The 19,102-nt window shown below is 42.1% G+C and overlaps 1 protein-coding gene across 16 annotated transcripts in view; it reads right to left on the bottom strand.

Annotated features, from left to right (window-relative positions):
- The window catches only part of PTK2 (protein tyrosine kinase 2), a 779,173-nt gene that overhangs the window by 367,856 nt on the left and 392,215 nt on the right, over positions 1 to 19,102 (bottom strand). For all 16 annotated transcript variants that reach the window (XR_004538103.1, XM_033930844.1, XM_033930848.1 and 13 more), the window contains one exon: positions 6,531 to 6,628. Coding sequence is in view for 15 of the 16 variants with exons in the window: in XM_033930844.1 (XP_033786735.1) it covers positions 6,531 to 6,628 (98 nt within the window). In the remaining variant the exon portion in view is untranslated. The remainder of the gene's footprint in view (positions 1 to 6,530; positions 6,629 to 19,102) is intronic.

The following is a 19,102-nucleotide window of genomic DNA, read 5'->3' as shown; positions in this document are numbered from 1 at the left end:
TCCTATTAAATTAAGGAAAGTTTCTTCATATTGTATCTTTTGAAAATTTTTAAAAACTCATTATTTTAATTGATTTATTGCAAATTTGCCGAGAACTTTGATGTATTATTTTTAAATATTGTTATCCAACAAGATGTCTTTTAAAAATATTATATGCTTAGAATCTGATTGGAGATTAGAATGGGCTATACATGTTATATAGAATAGAATGAAAGATTAGGTTCTTACTTTGCTAATTTTCTTTTATTACAGGATTCTGTACCATAGCTGTTGCTTTCCAAAAGTTGCAAATCTGTAGAAGGGTGTCCCTCAAAAATGCTGAACTCCTCCGTTTCTGCACTGGAGAACAGCTCCTTTTTCAGTTAGTACTAAAGCAATCAAACTCCACTGAAACACAAGAAAAGAGGAGGGACACGGGGAACTTCCCCGGCGATAAACCATATTCTGTTCTTCTCTGTAACTTATGACAAAAGAACAATGATTAACAATCAACACTGAACAACTAATCTAAGCATTTGAGTAGTTAGAAACCAACCTGCTAGGAGCCAGAAAAAACCTCAAAGGAGAAAAGGAATAGGAGCCCTCATGTTCCTGTAGATTCATCTTTGCTAAATCTTAAGAAAAGGAGAAGAGGTCTCAAGACGAACTCTGGCAAGGTCTGAGGCAGAAATCAGATCTGCACAGGGTTGGTCATACAGAATCCTATGCTTTTTAACAGAAAGAAGATTAGCAAGGTTAGAACCTAATCTTTCATTCTGTAGCAAAGACATAGAATTCTGTACCAAAGATGATGTACCAACATAACATAAAACTCACTTCTATACCGCAAATACCGCTAAGTTCTATGCGGTCTATCAAGCCCATTAGCCCGTTCTCACGGTAGCCAATACAGGTCAAAACCCAAGGAGTAGCAATATTCCAAGCTACCGATCCAGGGCAAGCAGTGGCTTCCACCATGTCTTTCTCAATAACAGACTATGGACTTTTCCTGCAGGAATTTGTTCAAACCTTTCTTAAAACCAGCTATGCTATCCATTCTTACTACAATCTCTGGCAATGCATTCCAGAGCATAACTATTCTCTGAGTGAAAAAAAAAAATCCTCTTATTCGTTTTAAAAGTATTTCCTTGTAACTTCATTGAATGTCCCCTAGGTCTTTGTATTTTTTTGAATGAGTGAAAAATTGATCTACTTCTACCTGTTCTACTCCACTCAGGATTTTGTAGTCTTCAATCATATCTCCCCTCATCTGTCTCTTTCCCAAGCTGAAGAGCCCTAACCTTTTTAGTCTTTCCTCATATGAAAGGAGTTCCATCCCCTTTATCATCTTGGTCACTCTTCTATGAACCTTTTCTAGTGTCACTATAACTTTCTTGCGATAAGGAGACCAGAATTGATCACAATACTGCAGGTGAGGTTGCACCATGGAGCAATACAGGGGCATTATAACATTCTTAGTTTTGTTAACCATAACTTTTAAAATAATTCCTACCATCCTGTTTGCTTTTTTGGCTGCCACCCCACACACTGGACGGAAGGTTTCATCGTATTGTCTACGATGACACCCAGATTCTTTTCTTGGGTGCTAACCCCCAAGGTGGACCTTAGCATCTGGTAACTGTGATTCAGGTTATTCTTCCCAATATGCATCACTTTCATTTGTACAAATTAAATTTAATCTGCCACTTGGATGCCCAGTCTTCCAATTTTTCACAATCCGCATGCTTTTTTTTTTTTTTTTTTTTAATTTATTTAATTTTTTAATAATACAAGCAATAATACTTTACAGAAACTTTAGCAACAATAATACATAATCACATCCTGATTAACAATTGGATTTTAAATTTTAAATCAAAAGATACAATTCTCAGTTATATTATAGTCCTCATACAAAGAAAGAGAGACAAGAGTGAAATCTAACAAATAAAGAAATTAATCCCATATTTCAAGGAAATAAGTAGGTACCTTCAAGCATTAATATGCATCGACACTATTAACAATGAGTTATCTTAGGGTGCAGCAGACATCCCCTTCCCTTCAAGAAAGAAACACAACTGCTCTGGCTCATAGAAAATATATTTGGTATCTTGATACAGAACAAAACACTTACAAGGAAACCTTAATTGAAATGTAGCCCCTAAAGAAACAATCTTTTCACGATATACAAGAAATTCTTTCCTTAGAGACATCTGGAAATATATAGATTTTTCCCCCATGATAAGACACCTGTTTCATAGTATAATACAATCTTAAAATTGACTCTTTATCTTGATGAAAAACAAATGAAATTATCATTGTAGCCCTATTATTTCAACCTCAGACGTCTCCAATATTGCTGATAAATCCTGCTGAGAAGCAGCATTCATCTCTTTTAATGTTTTATTTAAGTAATAAACTTTTTGGGTAGGTGGTATATTTGTGTCCAAGATTTTCAAAGTAGATAGCAAAAAGTCTCTAAAGGTCTCTCTTGCAGATTTATATTTAGCTACTGGAAAATTCAAAATTCTCAGATTTAAAGACCTATTTTGATTCTCCAAATTTTCTATTTTCCGGAGGAGAAAAGCTTTATTCTGCACTTGCTGTTTAATAGTATTTTTAGACTCTTGAACAGTCTTGTTGAATTTCTCCTATCTTCTCCTGATGATTTTGTACCAAAGTATCTAAATTCTTTAACTTATTTGATACTTGAGACAAAGGTGCGATTAAGTTTATACATACTGATTGGAGGTTGTCAATTGCAAACCATAGAGAATCCATTGTCACCACTGGCGGTTTGGCGAGTGGCTTGAACTTTGGTAGCCGGCAAAGATCTTTTTCAGCTAGTGGTTTCCCACGCTGATTCGTGCCTCTTTCGAGTTCAGCTCCATTCGCTCCCAGTGTGTCCCCTTCGTCTGATTGAGATGACCTGGAAGCCATAGAGACTTCTCCTTCCTGGGTTACTTCTGTTGGAGACCCCGAAGCACTCGATCCAACCTGAGGCCCCTCAAATCTTCGGTTCTCCCTTAGCAATTCTCCAGGATCGGGAGGGGGGTCAGGTTCCATTGCGCTGAGTGAAACTTCACTCTCCAAGCTGAATTGCTCCTGGGATCCAGCAGCGGAAATGCCCGACACCGAAGGAACTGTAAAAGCTGTTATTACAGTTTGACGCAGCGTTGATGATGTTGACAGAGGCAGAGGGAGACTCCTCTGCCTACCTCTCCTCTTAAGCATGAGAAAGTGAGTAATAAATCTTTCCGAAGAAAATCTTTAAAACACCGATGAGACAGCTCACACTCCCTACTTGGTCGCCATCTTCACAATCTGCATGCTTTTTAACAAATTTGAACAGTTTAGTGTCATCTGCAAATTTAATCACCTCACTTGTCGTTCCAATTTCCAGATCATTTATAAATAAGTTAAATAGCACCAGTCCAAATACAGATCTCTGCGGCACTCCACTGTTTACTCTCATTCATTAAGAAAAATAACCATTCAACCCAACCCTATGTTTTCTCTTCAATAACCAATTCCTAATCCACAACTGAACTTTGCCCCCTATCCCATGACTCTTTAATTTTCTCAGGAGCCTCTCATGAGGAACTTTGTCAAAAGTTTTCTGAAAATCTAGATACACTATATCAACCAGCTCACCTTTATCCACATTTATTCACACCTTCAAAGAAGTCAAGAAAATTGGTGAGGCAAGATCTCCCTTGGCTGAATCCACGTTGACTCTGTCTCATTAAATCGTTCGTCTATGTGCTCGACTGCACAAGTGTCCCCTGAGGAAGGCGTTTTCTTATACGCCGAAATAGGGATCCTTGTTGGGACTACTGCTTATTTTCAGTTGAAGAGACACCTTCATTGCCTTTTTTGTCTGACTGACTGTATTCTAAGGCGAGGTGCTCTTCTGTCTTTTTGTTATAATTGTTTCCTGGAATCAGGAAATCATTGCCACATGCTGGGAATACTTCTGCAACGCTGATCAGTCAGACCTTATGCTTGACTGCACCTCTACTCCTGTGGACCAATGGACATGGTCAGGGATGGGTGGAGGCAAGAAGATGCAGCCAGCAACCTGTGAGACACCACAGAGTTTCCAATGGATGCCAAACAGCCTGAGCTTGAACCTTCATTCAGTTGGAGAAAGGTAAGGTTGGCTCAGAACTCCTGCAAAGTAAATGCAGGCTAGTTGACAGGTTACAACCAGGGATTGGACTGTCAGCTGCAGGCCGAAGTCTGTGTTATCTTAATGCAGGCAGATCTGAATCACTCTGAGCACCAGAACCCTAAAAAAGGTATGAAAAATACACCGAATAAAATAATAAACTGTGGAGAGCAGAACAAACATACTCCTGCAGGCACGCATGCAGAAGGGAAAAGTGTAGAGGGAACTAAGGAGCCCAGTGAAGTAGAGCAGAGGCACAAAGAAAAAATCCAGAGTGGATTCCTTCTGCAGATGGCACAAAGCCACGGGGATGTTATCCATCTGTCTAGAATATCTCACCCATTGCACTGGAATGTCTTTTGAGGACCACATCCATTTGGCGGTCCTGTGTGTCTTTTAATATCATTCCACCTTCACTAGGAAGGGAGTGTGCTTGGTCACTTATACCACTGCAGAATCCACTTTCAGTTGAACAAATAGTTGCTGGAAGTCCAGAGCCATAGGATAGAGCTGAGACATTGCTTTGGCCACTTTAAGTTAACCTTCAGGATTTTCCCACTGGTCAGTAACCAAAGAGGTGTCTATGCATTAGTGCCGCATATGCGAGGTGGAAGGCTGCTGGGCATCAATCTTCAATATAGACAGGACATCAGAAATGACATGGGATACTGAGGCGGACTTCAAAAGACAGAGGGATCATCACCATAATCCGCTGCTGCACCTTCCCCCTTGACCCCAAAAGGATATCACATCATCTACCACTGCAGAAGAGCCTAGAGAAGACAAAGGCATGGAAAGGGACTTTCAATCATCCCAGTCCTGCTTTGATGGGTCACTGATACTGGAAGCTGGCATGGTACAAGGCGGGGATGTCTATTTGGGAAACAGATCCCCCTTCGGCAGAGTAGGCATGCATGAAGGCAGCGCAGCACTTCCCAGTCATGTTAAATAGGCTTTCCATAAAAGGCTGACAATCTGAGAAGCCTTGCATTGGGGGACCGAATGTTCCTTGCATAACTCCACACTGCAGAAGAGGAGATGCATCTTCCATTACTACGCGCTTGCATTTTACCTCATCACTGCTCAGTTCATCTGAGCAGAATCTCTTTCCCTTGGGCCAGTTTTTCCAGGATTTCAAGGGTTCCAAAGCCTTGGAGGATTGACTGGGAGCTATGCCCATAAACCTCGCTCTTTCTTCCAATGTCCCATGGAACAAAGCCGCTCTGCAACCGGCAACTCTGCGCAACCGACACAGGATCTGGGGTTAGAAAGGCCTGGGACATTCATCAGAAGTAGGCACTTGTCAAAACGAGCAGTTTGAAGGAAAAAAGGAGTTTAAAATCAGATTGCTAAATTCCAAGATTGTCACTGCCAGAAATGGGCTGCTGGAGTTACATGCAAAAATAAAAAATAGCGATTTTAGAGCAGGGGGAGCTGAGTACTAACTCCAGAAACTACCAAAATTTAAATTTCAGACCTCCCCCATCCCCATAGGGAATAATGGGAGTACTCACTGTGACTTCAGGTGCCTGTTTGTCTGAATTAGCCTGTCTGCCAGGAAAGGATTTCTGCCTCAGAAATTGCACAGGTCCTCAACCATCAACAGAAATCTTCAAGCTGCCAACAGAATGGATCACGGCCACTGACTCCCAACCCTAGGAATCCACACACAGTGATAGAAGGGAAGAAATTACAGGAGCCACACAGCTTGTGCTCAAGCTTCTGGCTGAATCAGCAGGTAAGCCACTCCCAGGGGGACAGACCCCAAGCTCCTGAAGGACCCAAAGCAGGCCAACTCTGCTGGAACACAGAGATGTCCTGGGAGCAGCAGTCTTCCTATGCAGGACGATGTCCTTTCCCTAGTGGAGTATGCCCGTGCAGGAGATCTCTGATTACTGATGCCACGAAAAAATTCAAAAATAGTAAACCACACCTTTTGAATTTGCTTGCCTGAAATAACAGAATTCTGTGCTCCACCCCAGAAGGGGAGGAGTCAAGTTCACAAAGAGATATCCTTCTGCAGTTCGCAGGAAGTGGAATTCAACAGCTCTATTAATTTATTCAATTTTCTATACCGTTCTCCCAAGGGAGATCAGAACGGTTTACATTAATTTATTCAGGTACTCCAGCATGTTTCCCCATCTGTCCCAGTGGGCTCACAATCTATTTAATGTACCTGGGGCAATGGGGGGATTAAGTGACTTACCACAAGGAGCAAAATGGGTTTCAACCCACAACCCCAGGGAGCTAAGGCTGTAGCTTTAACCACTGCCCCACATACTCCCCTAAGTATAGATTCATGTGAATCTGCCACAGACTTTTACTTATAAGTATTTACTAAGGGCAACAGGTCCTGCTAATGCTGCACAAAATTGTTACTTACAGGACTCATGTAAACTCCTTGATGTACATCACCAAACTGTCCTTCACCAATGCAGCGTCCCAGTTCAATTCTGTCCCTCTGAATCTCATAATCCCTGGCTGTAAAAACATCAAGTTAGATATCAAAAAGTTGCTGCTGAAAAAGATTTCAGGGAAAAATGAAAAGATGTCATACTGAAAATGAAATCCATTTTAATATCTGAGAATTACTAAGATTGATACATCAACCCATAAATACCATCAAGACAGTGAAATCATCTAAAGCAAAATAAAGGAACATTACTGAAGATACAATTTTAAATAATGACCTAAATCATAATTTAATAAAACTACTGTGTCATAGCATCTACCAAAACTCCACAAACTGATTTAGGGGCAGATGTGCCAAGTATTTTCCCCTTAAACACAAAATGGTAGAAACTCTTTGGCATTTCAGGCTCTTAATGAAATATTATTTCATCTCTAATTTAATTAAGTAGTTTAAAAAGAAAACCTTTCATTTGGCAAATCATATACAAGGGCAAATCATAAATTAAAGGCAATTGTTAAATTACATGATAACTGGAACAGAGCTAGCGAAATGCAACATATGTACTCGTGCATTGCCTGTTGGATAGTTCAACCACACACAGTGCAGCGCTCAGCCTTTAGTCCTGTGGCATCCACAAAGTCAGAAACATGGACACTCCAGTGCAAGATTGCACCATCGAAGAACAACGTGCAGAAGTGCGCTTTCTTTGGGCAGAAGAAGTGAAACCTATGGAAATTCACCATCAGATATTGACTCAGTATGAACATAGCACCATGGATCAACGAAAGGTTTATAAATGGGTAAAAAGGTTTAAAGCGGGAAGAGGTGTAACAGACGAAGGTTATTCTGGTCACCCATCAACATTGTGCCCACATTGATAGGGTAGATGTCTTGATTAGAGAAGACCAATGAATAATGGTGTCTCAGTTGGCTGCAAATTTGGATATCACCTTTGGATATGCATTTGCATGAAGTGTGATACAGGATTCAGGAAAGTCTGTGAACGATGGGTTCCCAAATACTTTATTGATCTGCAAAAGCAACAGTGTGTGGAGGTTGCGACTCAGTTCCTGAGATGGTATGAAGACCATCCAAGTATTCTGGAGAGAACTGTTACCGTGATGAGACATGAGTGCATCACTGAGACTCAGAGAGCAGAAGACAAAGCTTGATGAAGTAAAGGAAGCGGTGTTCACCTGACTTTGGGAGCAGCCAAAAAAGTCTTCTCTGCAGGAATGCAGAAGCTAGTTGAATGATCCAACAACTGTGTCGTCTTACATAGGAACAATGTGGAAAATGATATGTCCAATTGCTCACAGTTACTTCTATTAAAGCCATTAAATGTATTTTGCCTTTACTTTTTGATTTACCCTCGTATTTGGCTTAAAACCCTAGAATGATGTGGTGATAAGACTTTATATCCAACATGCTATATCCAGTCATTCCACGCCATTATAGACAGTATGTAAAACGGCATTAACTATTGTTGATCAATAAGATAAGAGGCTGATGTAGCTAAGTGCACTAATACTGGATGATGACATGTAATAAACACCTTATTAACATGTACTACCTGTAAGTGTTAATGGCATACAAATAAGGCAGAAGGCAATCCCTCCTTGAAGTTTAGTTACTTTTCATATTAATGTATCTGAGAAAGCAAGTATTTTTACTACATTAATGTATTATGCATACTTTAATCTCATTACTAAGGCTATAACAATAAAAGTTTTACAAGTTAGTTTACATAGGTTAAAGAATTATAACCAGGGAAACACTATCCAAGTCCAGCCATGTTCAAACACCCTCCTACAGTGAAATCTGTTTTGAATAGAAATAAATTAGGCCACAGTTTTATTAATTGCTCTGACAAGGGGAATCTAAACAGTGTTCCTTGGTACAGTATTGAGTATAGACAGAATGGAAAAGAAAAACAGTCTCTTTCTCTCTCCTTTTGCCTGCCCCTATCCAAACAAGATCATGGATGAGTTGTCTAACTTTGCCCAGGCTTTTGAGATAGCCCACTCCATTCAAGCAATGTCACAAGACCTCTGGGGTCAAATACATCCATATGGTAAAGTTACTGGCCTGACATTGTGCTAGAAACCCACAAAGAGGCAAAATAGTCAAATGGTTCAGAGAGTGGTTGCTCAAGACAAAATACCTGAATAAACACAATGCAAAACAGTGCCTCTTTTCGCTGTTCTCTCACACTGAGGGCACCTTCACAAACCTTACACTCTTTATAATTAAAGTTCTACGTACTGTTTTGCGTTGTGTTTATTCAGGTATTTTGTCTTGAGCGACCACTCTCTGAACCATTTGACTATTCTGCCTCTTTGTGGGTCTCTAGTATAGGTTTGTGGCAGTTTTTGGAGTTTTTCTTTTTTTGTGTGTTTTTTTGTGTTTTTTCTGACATTGTGCTAGGCATTATGTGTCAAATATAGAATAGTCAGATGCAGGCTCTCAAGCTAACATCTTATCCTTATCAAAAGGTTGTTATAGAAAAAAAGGAGGGTAATAAAATGATCATAAAAAATATATAAATATATATCTCTCACTAGTCTTTAAGCCCGTTACATTAACGGGTGCTAGAATAGATGTGTCTGTCTGTATGTGTTTATCTCTCTCTCCTTGGCCGCTGTCTGTGTCCTTCTGTCGTCCCCCCCCCACCCCCCGAGCAAAGCTGTCTGCCCCCAGCACACACCTCCCCCCAAAGCAGCCCCCTTTCCCTCTCCCTGTCACTCCATTGCCCCTTCTGTCCCCCCCCAGAGCAAAGCTGTCTATCCCCAGCACACCTCCCCCCCAAAGCAGCCCCCTTTCGTGAATACAGTGTCATCAACATTGTGTTTCTGGTTTTAAAGAATCTTGCTTACCAATCTTCCACTAACAGAAAAAAAATAAAATAAATAAAAGCGTTGCACCATGAGTACTAAAGAAAGTTAATAAGAGCAATCCCGAGATGGTTCTGTTCCCATGAACTGAGCAGGGGGAAAACCCTGGAGTGGCGGGGCTCCTTTGTGCGTCCCCTTTGGCTGAAGCCCTCAGGAGAAGACAATGAACATTCTGTGCACTGCGATCGCGTCGATTGGCTGCTTCCCCTTCTGGCCTGCTCCTCTTCAAAGCAGCCTGCGATCGTGGTGGCTGGCTTTAGCGAACTTCGCAGGCTGCACTCCAACTCGGTAGCACGTTCCCTCTGACGCGATCCCGTGCGTCAGAGGGAATGTTCTACTGAGGTTGGAGAACAGCCTGCAAGGTTCTTTAAAGCTGGCCACCATCGCAGGCTGCTCTGAATAGGAGGATTAGTGGGAGCAGCAGCAGCGGCAGTGGTGAGTGAGGGCGGGAGGTGTGTTCCCTGCCGAGGACGTGGGCAGGGAGAGAGCTTGCCTGCGCTTCCAAATGGTGAGTGAGGGCGGGAGGAGGGGAGTGGCCAGAATGTTCCCTGCCGCCGGGTTCTAAAATGGAACACGGCCACGGATCACACACCACAGCGGCAGGGATCATGCTGTTTTAACACCGCATGCGCAGGTAAGCTTTTATTATATAGGATATTTCCATCATAAAAGGCAGAACATTGTTTCTTTCAAAAAAATTTTAAAGTACCGTATTTATCACCAATCTTTAGCATGCTGCACTTTAATTTTCTAAAAATTCTCATTAAACATTAAGTATACTATGGGGGGTTAGCATGTCATAAAGTTTAAGAACTCAGATCATAGGACCTCCTATGATCTAGATTAGAGAATGACACGGGGAAAAAAATCTGTCCCCATCACTGCACCGTTCCCGGCCCACCATCCTCTGCACCGCCCCGTCACCGCCGTTCCCTTCACCGCCCCCTCACCGCCATCCCATTCACCGCCCCGTCACCGCCACTGCCATCCCATTCACCGCCCCGTCACCGTCCCCGCAGCATCCATATAAGCCTTAGTACTGCAATATTTAGCCTATTCCTTTCTTATAAATCAAAGTTATGGCTGCTGAACTAGAGAAAGAGATGTTCAGCTGGCAGGGCTTTGTTTATAAATTTTTATCAACACAACTAATATACTACTTTATCCTAAAGCAAAAAATAAATAAATAAATAGAATTTTTTTTTCTACCTTTGTTGTCTGGTTTCTGCTTTCCACATCTTCTCATTGAATTCCTTCCATCCACTGTGTGTCTTCTCTCTGCGTCTTCCATTTGCTGTTACTGTGCCTCTCCCTTCACCCCCTCCTACAATTGGTCTAGCACCCATCTTCTTCCCTCCGCTCCCCCATAGTCTGGCATCTGTCTTCTTCCCTTCCAGCGTCTTCTCCCCACTCTGCCTTCCACATTTCCCTTCAGGGTCTGTTCCTCTCTACCCTCTTTCAATGTCTGTTCTATTCCTTTCCTCCACCACCCTTCCCTCCCTCCTTTACCATCTGTTCCTTTCTACCACCCTCTTTCATATCTTCTATCAGTCCCCCCACCATCACTAGCAGTCTCTCTTCTCCCTTACCATGAGCGAATAGAACTTCTGAAAATTGTATTGCTGAGGCATTATTTCTAATGCCTCAGCATTAGACATCAATTTTATAATTCGTACTGTCTGCTCTGATTTCATTCATAATTTGGTTTGTGTTGTGGCTGAGGATTCCATGAGGCATTTAACCTTTTCCTGTCTCTTGAACTGTGATTTCAAGTTGATTCCTTCAATAATGGAGTCTCACGGCAGTAGCAGTTTTCTCTTTTGGGCTCTTTTGACATTGTTTAAGGGATTTCTTGTACATTTAGTGCTGGTCTTCTTTGATGAGGTCACTTCAGAATCTATTTCCAAGGAAGAGAAACTTTTTCCATTTCACTCCCTCCTTCTTTGTGTGAGCCGGGAAAACGCGGTCCCCGCAGCCCCCACCCGCATGCCAGCTCGATCGTTTAACCAGCTTCCTCTCTTCACCTCACCTTAGTTTGCCGGCTTTCTTTTTTGGCAACCGGCACACTTTCAAAGAGCCGCGCATGCGCAGCTGCTCAAAGTTCAATCTTCTGCTCTGCTGCAACTTCCTGTTTCCGGTTGGGTCAGAGCAGAAGATTGAATACTGAGCAGCTGCGCATGCGCGGCTCTTTGAAAGCGTGCCAGTCGCTGAAAAAGAAAGCCGACAAACTAAGGTGAGGTGGAGAGGAAGCTGATTAAACGATCGAGCTGGCGGGCGGGTGGGGGCTGCGGGGACCGCGCGATTCTTGATGCCTCACTGCGGTGACAAGACCATTCACCGCTCCACGGGGCGGTGAATGGCCTTGTCCCCATCCCCGCAGAGGCTGCTATTTTTCATTCCCCGTTTTGGTGGGTTACCTGCGGCTAAACGCGGTAGCTGCGGGTAAACCGCCACCGTGTCATTCTCTAATCTAGATATCATTCCAGGTCTGCATCCTGTGCTCTGTTTTTTAATTATACATGCTCACTCTTCCCTTCCTACCTTTAAAGTCAAATGTGTGTGCTACTAGCTAAACATTAATGTCTATACAGTGGTGCCTCGCATAACGGACGCCTCGCACAGCGAACGCTGCGCATAACGAACTTTTTGTCTTGCTCCCTATAACGAACTTCGTTTCACACAACGAAGTCGCCCGAGGGGCCCGGGGGGGGGGGCGGAACTACTCTCGCCGCTTCCTAATGTGAGCCGGGAACAGCAGCACCCTCCTGTCTGAATGCAGTGTTCCATCATCTCCCTCCACCTTACCTTAGATGCCGAGTTTTCCGGCTTTCTTTTTCGGCCAGCCACACACTTTCAAAGAGCAGCACATGCGCGCATGCTCTGTTGTTCAATCTTCTCCTCTGACGCAACCGGAAACCGGAAGTTGCAGGAGAGGAGAACATTGATCAACTTCAGCAGCTGCGCGTGCACAGCTTTTTGAAAGCGTGCGGCTGGGTGAAAAAGAAAGCTGGCAAACTCTGCATATAAGGTGAGGTGGAGGGAGGGAAATGTAGGGCTGCAGAACGAATTATTTTGTTTTACATGTATTCTTATGGGAAAACGCGTTTCACACAACGAACGTTTCACATAACAAACTTGCTCCTGGAACGGATTAAGTTCGTTGTGTGAGGCACCACTGTATTCATAAATCTTCCCGGTGGTGAGAACCTGTAAACAAAGCCCTTGAATGTTATATAAAAACATAGGTTTCTTATATAAAATGTTACTGTGATAGGAGCAAAAAGCAACACTTATCTTAAAGTGGGTGTACTGATAGATAGGACCCTGAAACCGTCGGCACAATGTGCGGCAGTGGCAAAGAAAGCAAATAGAATGTTAGGCATGATAAAGAAAGGAATCACGAGTACATCAGAGAAAGTTACAATGCCGCTTTATAGAGCAATGGTCAGACCACACTTGGAATACTGTGTCCAACATTGGTCTTCCAACCTAAAGAAGGATATAAAACTGCTGGAGAGGGTGCAGAGACGAGCAACGAAGCTAATAAAAGTTATGAAGAACTTGGAATACAAGGAACGACTTAAGAGACTGGGATTGTTCTCACTTGAGAAAAGGAGACTGTGAGGGGATATGATCAAGACTTTCAAAATACTGAAAAGAATTGACAAAATAGAGCAGGAAAAAAAAATTATTTACAATGTCCAATATGACACGGACAAGAGGACATGGACTGAAGCTAAGGGGGGACAAGTCAAGGACAAATATCAGGAAGTTATGCTTCACGCAACAAGTGGTGGACACCTGGAATGCTCTCCCAGAGCAGGTTTATTTTGGAATCCACTGTTCTAGGATTTAAAAGCAAACTAGATGCACATCTCCTTACGATAGGCATAGAGGGATATGAGTGACTAAAATTACACCAGGTGTACACCTGGCTGGGCCTCCGTGTGTGTGGATCGCCGGACTTGATGGATCGAAGGTCTGATCCGGAGATGGCAGTTCTTATGTTCTTATGGAATTAACCACAATCAGCGCTGGGACTGCCATGCAGACTCCCAACACCTTCTCTGCAATTGTGGGTGTTTCAATCTGAAAAAGATCTTCTTCGGGGGATTTTTTTGGCTGCCTTTCTCTTTATATTTATATTCAAGCCTTCAGATGAACAACAACAGATGATCTGCTTTATACACCACCTCTCTTGGTTATAAACTACAAAATCACTAGCGACAGAGTCTGCATGAGTTTATAAACTTAGGGGCTCATAATCAAAACAGAAAAACGTCTGAAGACGGGCCTAAATCAGTACTTGGAGAGGACGTTCCGGGCCAGCCAGGCAGCGATTAGCTGGCCCAGAATGTCCTTTCCGACGTCAGAATTGACGTCGGGTGGCGAGAGTTGGTCGGTCCTGCGGGGAAGGGAAACAGGGAGAGCTCAGAACTTGGCGGTGGCCTGTTTCCCGATGGCAGCAGTGTCAGCCTATTCCCCGGCGGTGGGCAGCATGTTCCCCAGTGGCGGTGGCTTGGTGGAGGGCAGGGAGAAAGAAAGAAAGGGGGGGGGACAGGGAGACAGAAATAAAGAAGGGAGACAGGAGACAGACAGAAGACAGAAAGGGAGCATGAAGAGAGAAAGAAAGAAAGGGGGCATGGAGAAACAAAGAAAGAAATGGGACACGGAGAGAGAGAGAGAAAGACAGACAGAAAGAAAGGGGGCATGGAGAGAGAAAAAAAGAAGGGGGCAGGGTGAAAGAAAGAAAAAGTTGGGGGAGGGAATGAGGTCTGGAGAAGAGGAAGCATATAGGAGGCTGAAAGAAGGGAAGAAATATTGGATGCACAGTCAGAAGAATAAAGTGCAACCAGAGACTGATGAAATTACCAAACAAAGGTAGGAAAAATGATTTTATTCTCAATTTAGTGATCAAAATGTTGCTTTTTTGAGAATTTGTATCTGCTGTCTATATTTTGCACTATGGCCCCCTTTTACTAAACCGCAATAGAGTTTTTTAGTGCAGGGAGCCTATGAGCATCGAGAGCAGCGAAGGGCATTCAGCGCAGCTCCCTGTGCTAAAAAAACGTTATCGCGGTTTAGTAAAAAGGGAGGGGGTATATTTGTCTATTTTTGTATAGTTGTTACTGAGGTGACATTGCATAAAACCATCTGCCTTGACCTCTTTGAAAACCCGCGGAATATAAATGATAATTAACATTTTCTCTGCGTACAGTGTGCTTGTGTTTTTTTAAATTTTATTGTTGGTAAATCATTTTGACTTGGCCACGAAGGTAAGGGGGAGGGAGGGAGAGGAGCTGCTGAAAGACATCTAGTAATCCTTGCAGGCATGACTGTGCAGGAAATTATTTTTGTAAAATCATGTTTTGTTATGTGACTGGCATTATTTAGACTTTAATTTCTATGAATGAATAGAATAAAAATGATATAAAATTGCTTGCATGTTTTTATGTGCATGTGCTGAAGGGAAGTGGAGAGAGAGTGGGCTGAGGATGCTGAAGGATGGGGAAGAGAGAGTGGGGAGAAGACACTGATTTATAAATTGACAATTGTACAGAATATTGTTTCTTTTTATACTTTAATATAATAAGTTCAGTATAAAACTATTCGAGGCTTGTGTGGATGGGATCAGGTGGTTTGTGGGGATGGGGACCGAGCTCACAGGGACGAAGACAAATTTTTTCCTCGTGTCATTCTCTAGGCTCTGCCACAAATCGATTTTGACTACGTGTGGGCGAGCGGGGTGTCAGTGGGGTTGACGCAGCCATCGTAGCGCAAGCGGGCACGGGGTATGGCTCTCAAAAAAAAATCTTAATCGTTGTACTGCTGATTTTGGCTCTTTTGACTAATGAGTTTGCCTACCACTGACTTAGGCCATCTAAAACCAGGTCTAAGTCCAGAAAGGTATCCAAAGTGACCAGATAAGCACTGCAGACACAAAGTACAGACCTCCACACACAGCCGCAGTAATCACTGACCCCACCCCCCTAAAAAATGTAACAATAACTTTATATATCTTCCTCCAGAACATCAGCACCTGGCAACTTGGCATAGGAAAGCCTAGCAGAGCTGCACAGAAGTGGCTTAAGTAGTCTTGGGGGGTGAGTTAGTGAACCATGGAGAGAAGGACCCAAGCCCATAAGCCACTCTAATCACTGCATTCATGGAGAAATATGTGCACCTCCCAAAAAAAACCCAAACCATTTTGTACTGCCATATAAGTGGCTCCTGCAGCCATAAGGGCTATTGGGGTGGTAGATAGGTAGGTCTAGTAGATTCTGGGGGTGTTTTGGTGGGCTCACTATGACCTATAAGAGAGCTGTTGTGAGATGTTTATGTGGCATCCTTTTTGTGAAGTTCACAGCAATACCCTGTAAGGTTCCCCACTACTCTGTTGCCATGTCTGGATGTCCAGTCCCTTACTTTTCTGGCCCCTTCCACGTCCAAAAGGTCTTTTTCTAAGCGTTTTTGGCTAGGACAAATTTTTGGATGAAAATGGGGTATAAAAATGGACGACTTAGCAGTCTGGATGATCAGACGGCTGGACAGTACAGTTGGATGATTAAAAAACAAAAAAAGTGCTGGACGTATTTTTTGAAAATGGGCCTTTTCCAGTATCCGACTTTGGACGAATTGTGAATTAGGCCAAAACAGACTTAGACGTTTCTTCTGATTATGCCCATCTTAATGTTTAATGAGTTTATAAACTTAATGTTTAACGAGAATTTTTAGAAAATTAAAGTGCAGCATGCTAAAGATGGGCGATAAATATTTTAAATTTTTTTTTGAAAGGAACAATGTTCCGTCTATTATGATGGAAATATGAGATATATATTTATATATTTTTTATGATCATCTTATGATCATTTTATGATCCTTTTTTCTATAACATTCATTGTGTGTCAGGCAACCCTCAGCCATAAGTTATGATTATCCTAGGGATGGTAACTTTACCCTTCAAAAATTCCCTTCCCTGGGCTTGGGTATCTCACCCTCACAAATTAAAAGTTTACATAATTTACAACTGGAAGAAATAAAGATATAACAGACAAAGTTGCTATATACTACTATATTAATGTAAAAGGAGGAAGGGGGTGAAGATGATGCCAAATAGATGATGAAGGCAGTAAAAAGACTAAGAGGGGCATAATCGAAAAGGATGTCTAAGTCCGTTTACATTCATCTCGCAAGTCGTCCAATTTCAAACAGCTTAAGACACATTTTCGAAAGATACGTCCAACTTTTTATCGTTTCGAAAATCGTCTAATTATATGTCCTGCCCAACTGATCATCCAAGCCACTAAATCATCTATCTTTATAATACATTTTCATCCAACTTTCCGTCCAAGTCCAAAACACCTAGAACAAGCCCTGTTGGATGTGGGAGGGGTCTGCAAAGTGATGGACTGCACACCCAGACATGCCACCTAAATAGTGGGGTACCTTACAGGGCACTGCTGTGAACTTCACAAAAAGGGTGTCATGTCTTCTCCTCACTACACCTCCAGAATCCCCTAGACCCACTTATCTACCACCCCAATAGCCCTTATGGCTGCAGGAGCCACTTATATGCCAGTACAAAATGGTTTTGGGGGTGTATAGGGGAGTGCACATGTTTAAGTATCAATGCAGAGATTACAGGAGCTTATGGGCAGGGGTCCTCCTCTCCATAAGTCCCTAACCCACCACTAAGACGACTTAAGCTGCCTCTGGACTGGACGATTAGGCTTTCCTATGCCAGGTGGCCAGGTGATGATGGCCTGAAGACTGAATTTTAAAGTTATGATTACAATTTTTATGGGGGTGGGGGGGGGGGTTGGTGATCACTGGGGTAGTGTGTGGGGGTCTGTTTTATGTGTTTGCAATGCTTATCTGGTGATTTTAGGTGGATTTTTGTGACTTAGACCATGTTTTACATGGTCTAAGTCACAACATCCAAGTTCCGTCGATCATGGGCTGTATATCTTTCGGTTATACATGCTGTACGACTAAGTCTAAGCCGGCCCATGTCCCGCCCTCGACATGCCTCCTGAAACGCTCTGTTTAGCTTTGGTCGTTCAGCGGCACTATGAAGGCCTAGGTTGTTTAGAAATACGCCAAAACCCGGTTTTATTATCGGCTCTTGGACGTTTTTGAGAAATGTTCGTCCAAGTGCCGACTTAGGCCGGTTTTTGGACGTTTTTCTCTTTTGATTATGAGCCCCTAAGGCTTTTGGCTGCAGCCATTTATAAATAAATTATATTCAATTAGAGGGGCCCAACTTATTAGGTTACTGATCATGCTGATGCTAGGCTGGCACACGATTGATACGGAGAATGTCTACTCCTAGAAAGGGCCAACACCCTCCAACATTTGGCCCACTGGCAGTCTTCCATTGCATTGCAGATGGTAGATTTCCATTTCAGCCATGTAGATAAACTGGGGCTACAACATGAAAGGCAGCAACACCTATGTCCTTACATCAGTCCCCTAACCCCTGCCAACGTTGAAGATGGTAGCAGCTTGGGCATGTGCAAGCACTGTGGTTACAAAGAAACATAGAAAATTAAGGCAGATAAAGACCATATGGCCTATCCAGTCTACCCATCCATACCATCTCCTATCAATTCCTCTCCCTTAGCGATCCTAGGAACTTATCCCAAGCTTTCTTGAATTCAGAGTGTCTTCATCTTCACCACCTCCACTAGAAGGCTGTTCAACAAACTTATCCTTTCTGTTAAGTACTCTTCAACCACAGCCATTTTTTTTTCCTATTTTCATTGTATTTCTATCATTGTTCTATTATGTATGTAAACCACTTTGAAGCCTGTTTAGACCATGTTAGCGGTATATTGTGTAAATAAAGATAAAGTAGGATTTAACTTGCAGAAACTAGCTGTATGTGCTCAAAATCTAACAGTTCTTTAAAGGCATGTTAATACATGCAAAAGTGTTAATGCACTTTAGTACATCAGCCCCTTAGATATGATTTTACTCTACTTTTAAAAAACAATACCGAGTATTTTACTCAAACAATAAAAATTAGATACTTCAAATATGCAAATGTTCTGAAGTGCAAACATACAAATTTGGTTATTAAAAATGAATGTCATTACCTTCATCTAATCCATAGCTTTCTGCATTGCATTTAAAAGAAAATTAAAACTTGCTTATTATTAATAATCTGTTTAACAGTGCAAACATTGAACCCATTTCTGAATATCCTAAATAAACACTGCAAATATAACTGAGAAAATAAATGACCAAATTTCCTTATAAAAGCTTGTTGCATGTTTCTGGGTAACAAAATAGGTTTGTTAATAGATAATACCCAAATCTTTGACAAGAGATTATACAAACCATTTATCACCATTTTCTTTCAAAGAAATATTCAAATGGATTTACAGTAATTTACACCAGAAGACTCAAAATATATTAATCAAATTGTTTATAAGCATCAATAAATAACCTGTTTATAAGAAAAAAAAAATAATACAATAGCTATACATGCCTATAAATCGTCATCAGGCAAAAGCCGAGGGCAGTTCTGCAACTAAAAATAAAAATGCTGTGACCCCTAGTATAAGTTGAGGCTCCTACCCAGCTCTCCCTATCTCACATGGGCCAGTACCTCTCTTCTCACCTTCAGGGTCTAAAATTGCTCCC

This window comes from Geotrypetes seraphini, chromosome 2 (genome assembly GCF_902459505.1).
Source record: "Geotrypetes seraphini chromosome 2, aGeoSer1.1, whole genome shotgun sequence".
Taxonomy (NCBI): domain Eukaryota; kingdom Metazoa; phylum Chordata; class Amphibia; order Gymnophiona; family Dermophiidae; genus Geotrypetes; species Geotrypetes seraphini.
Note: the sequence above shows the minus strand (reverse complement) of the source record. Positions and strands in the feature narration are given on the sequence as shown.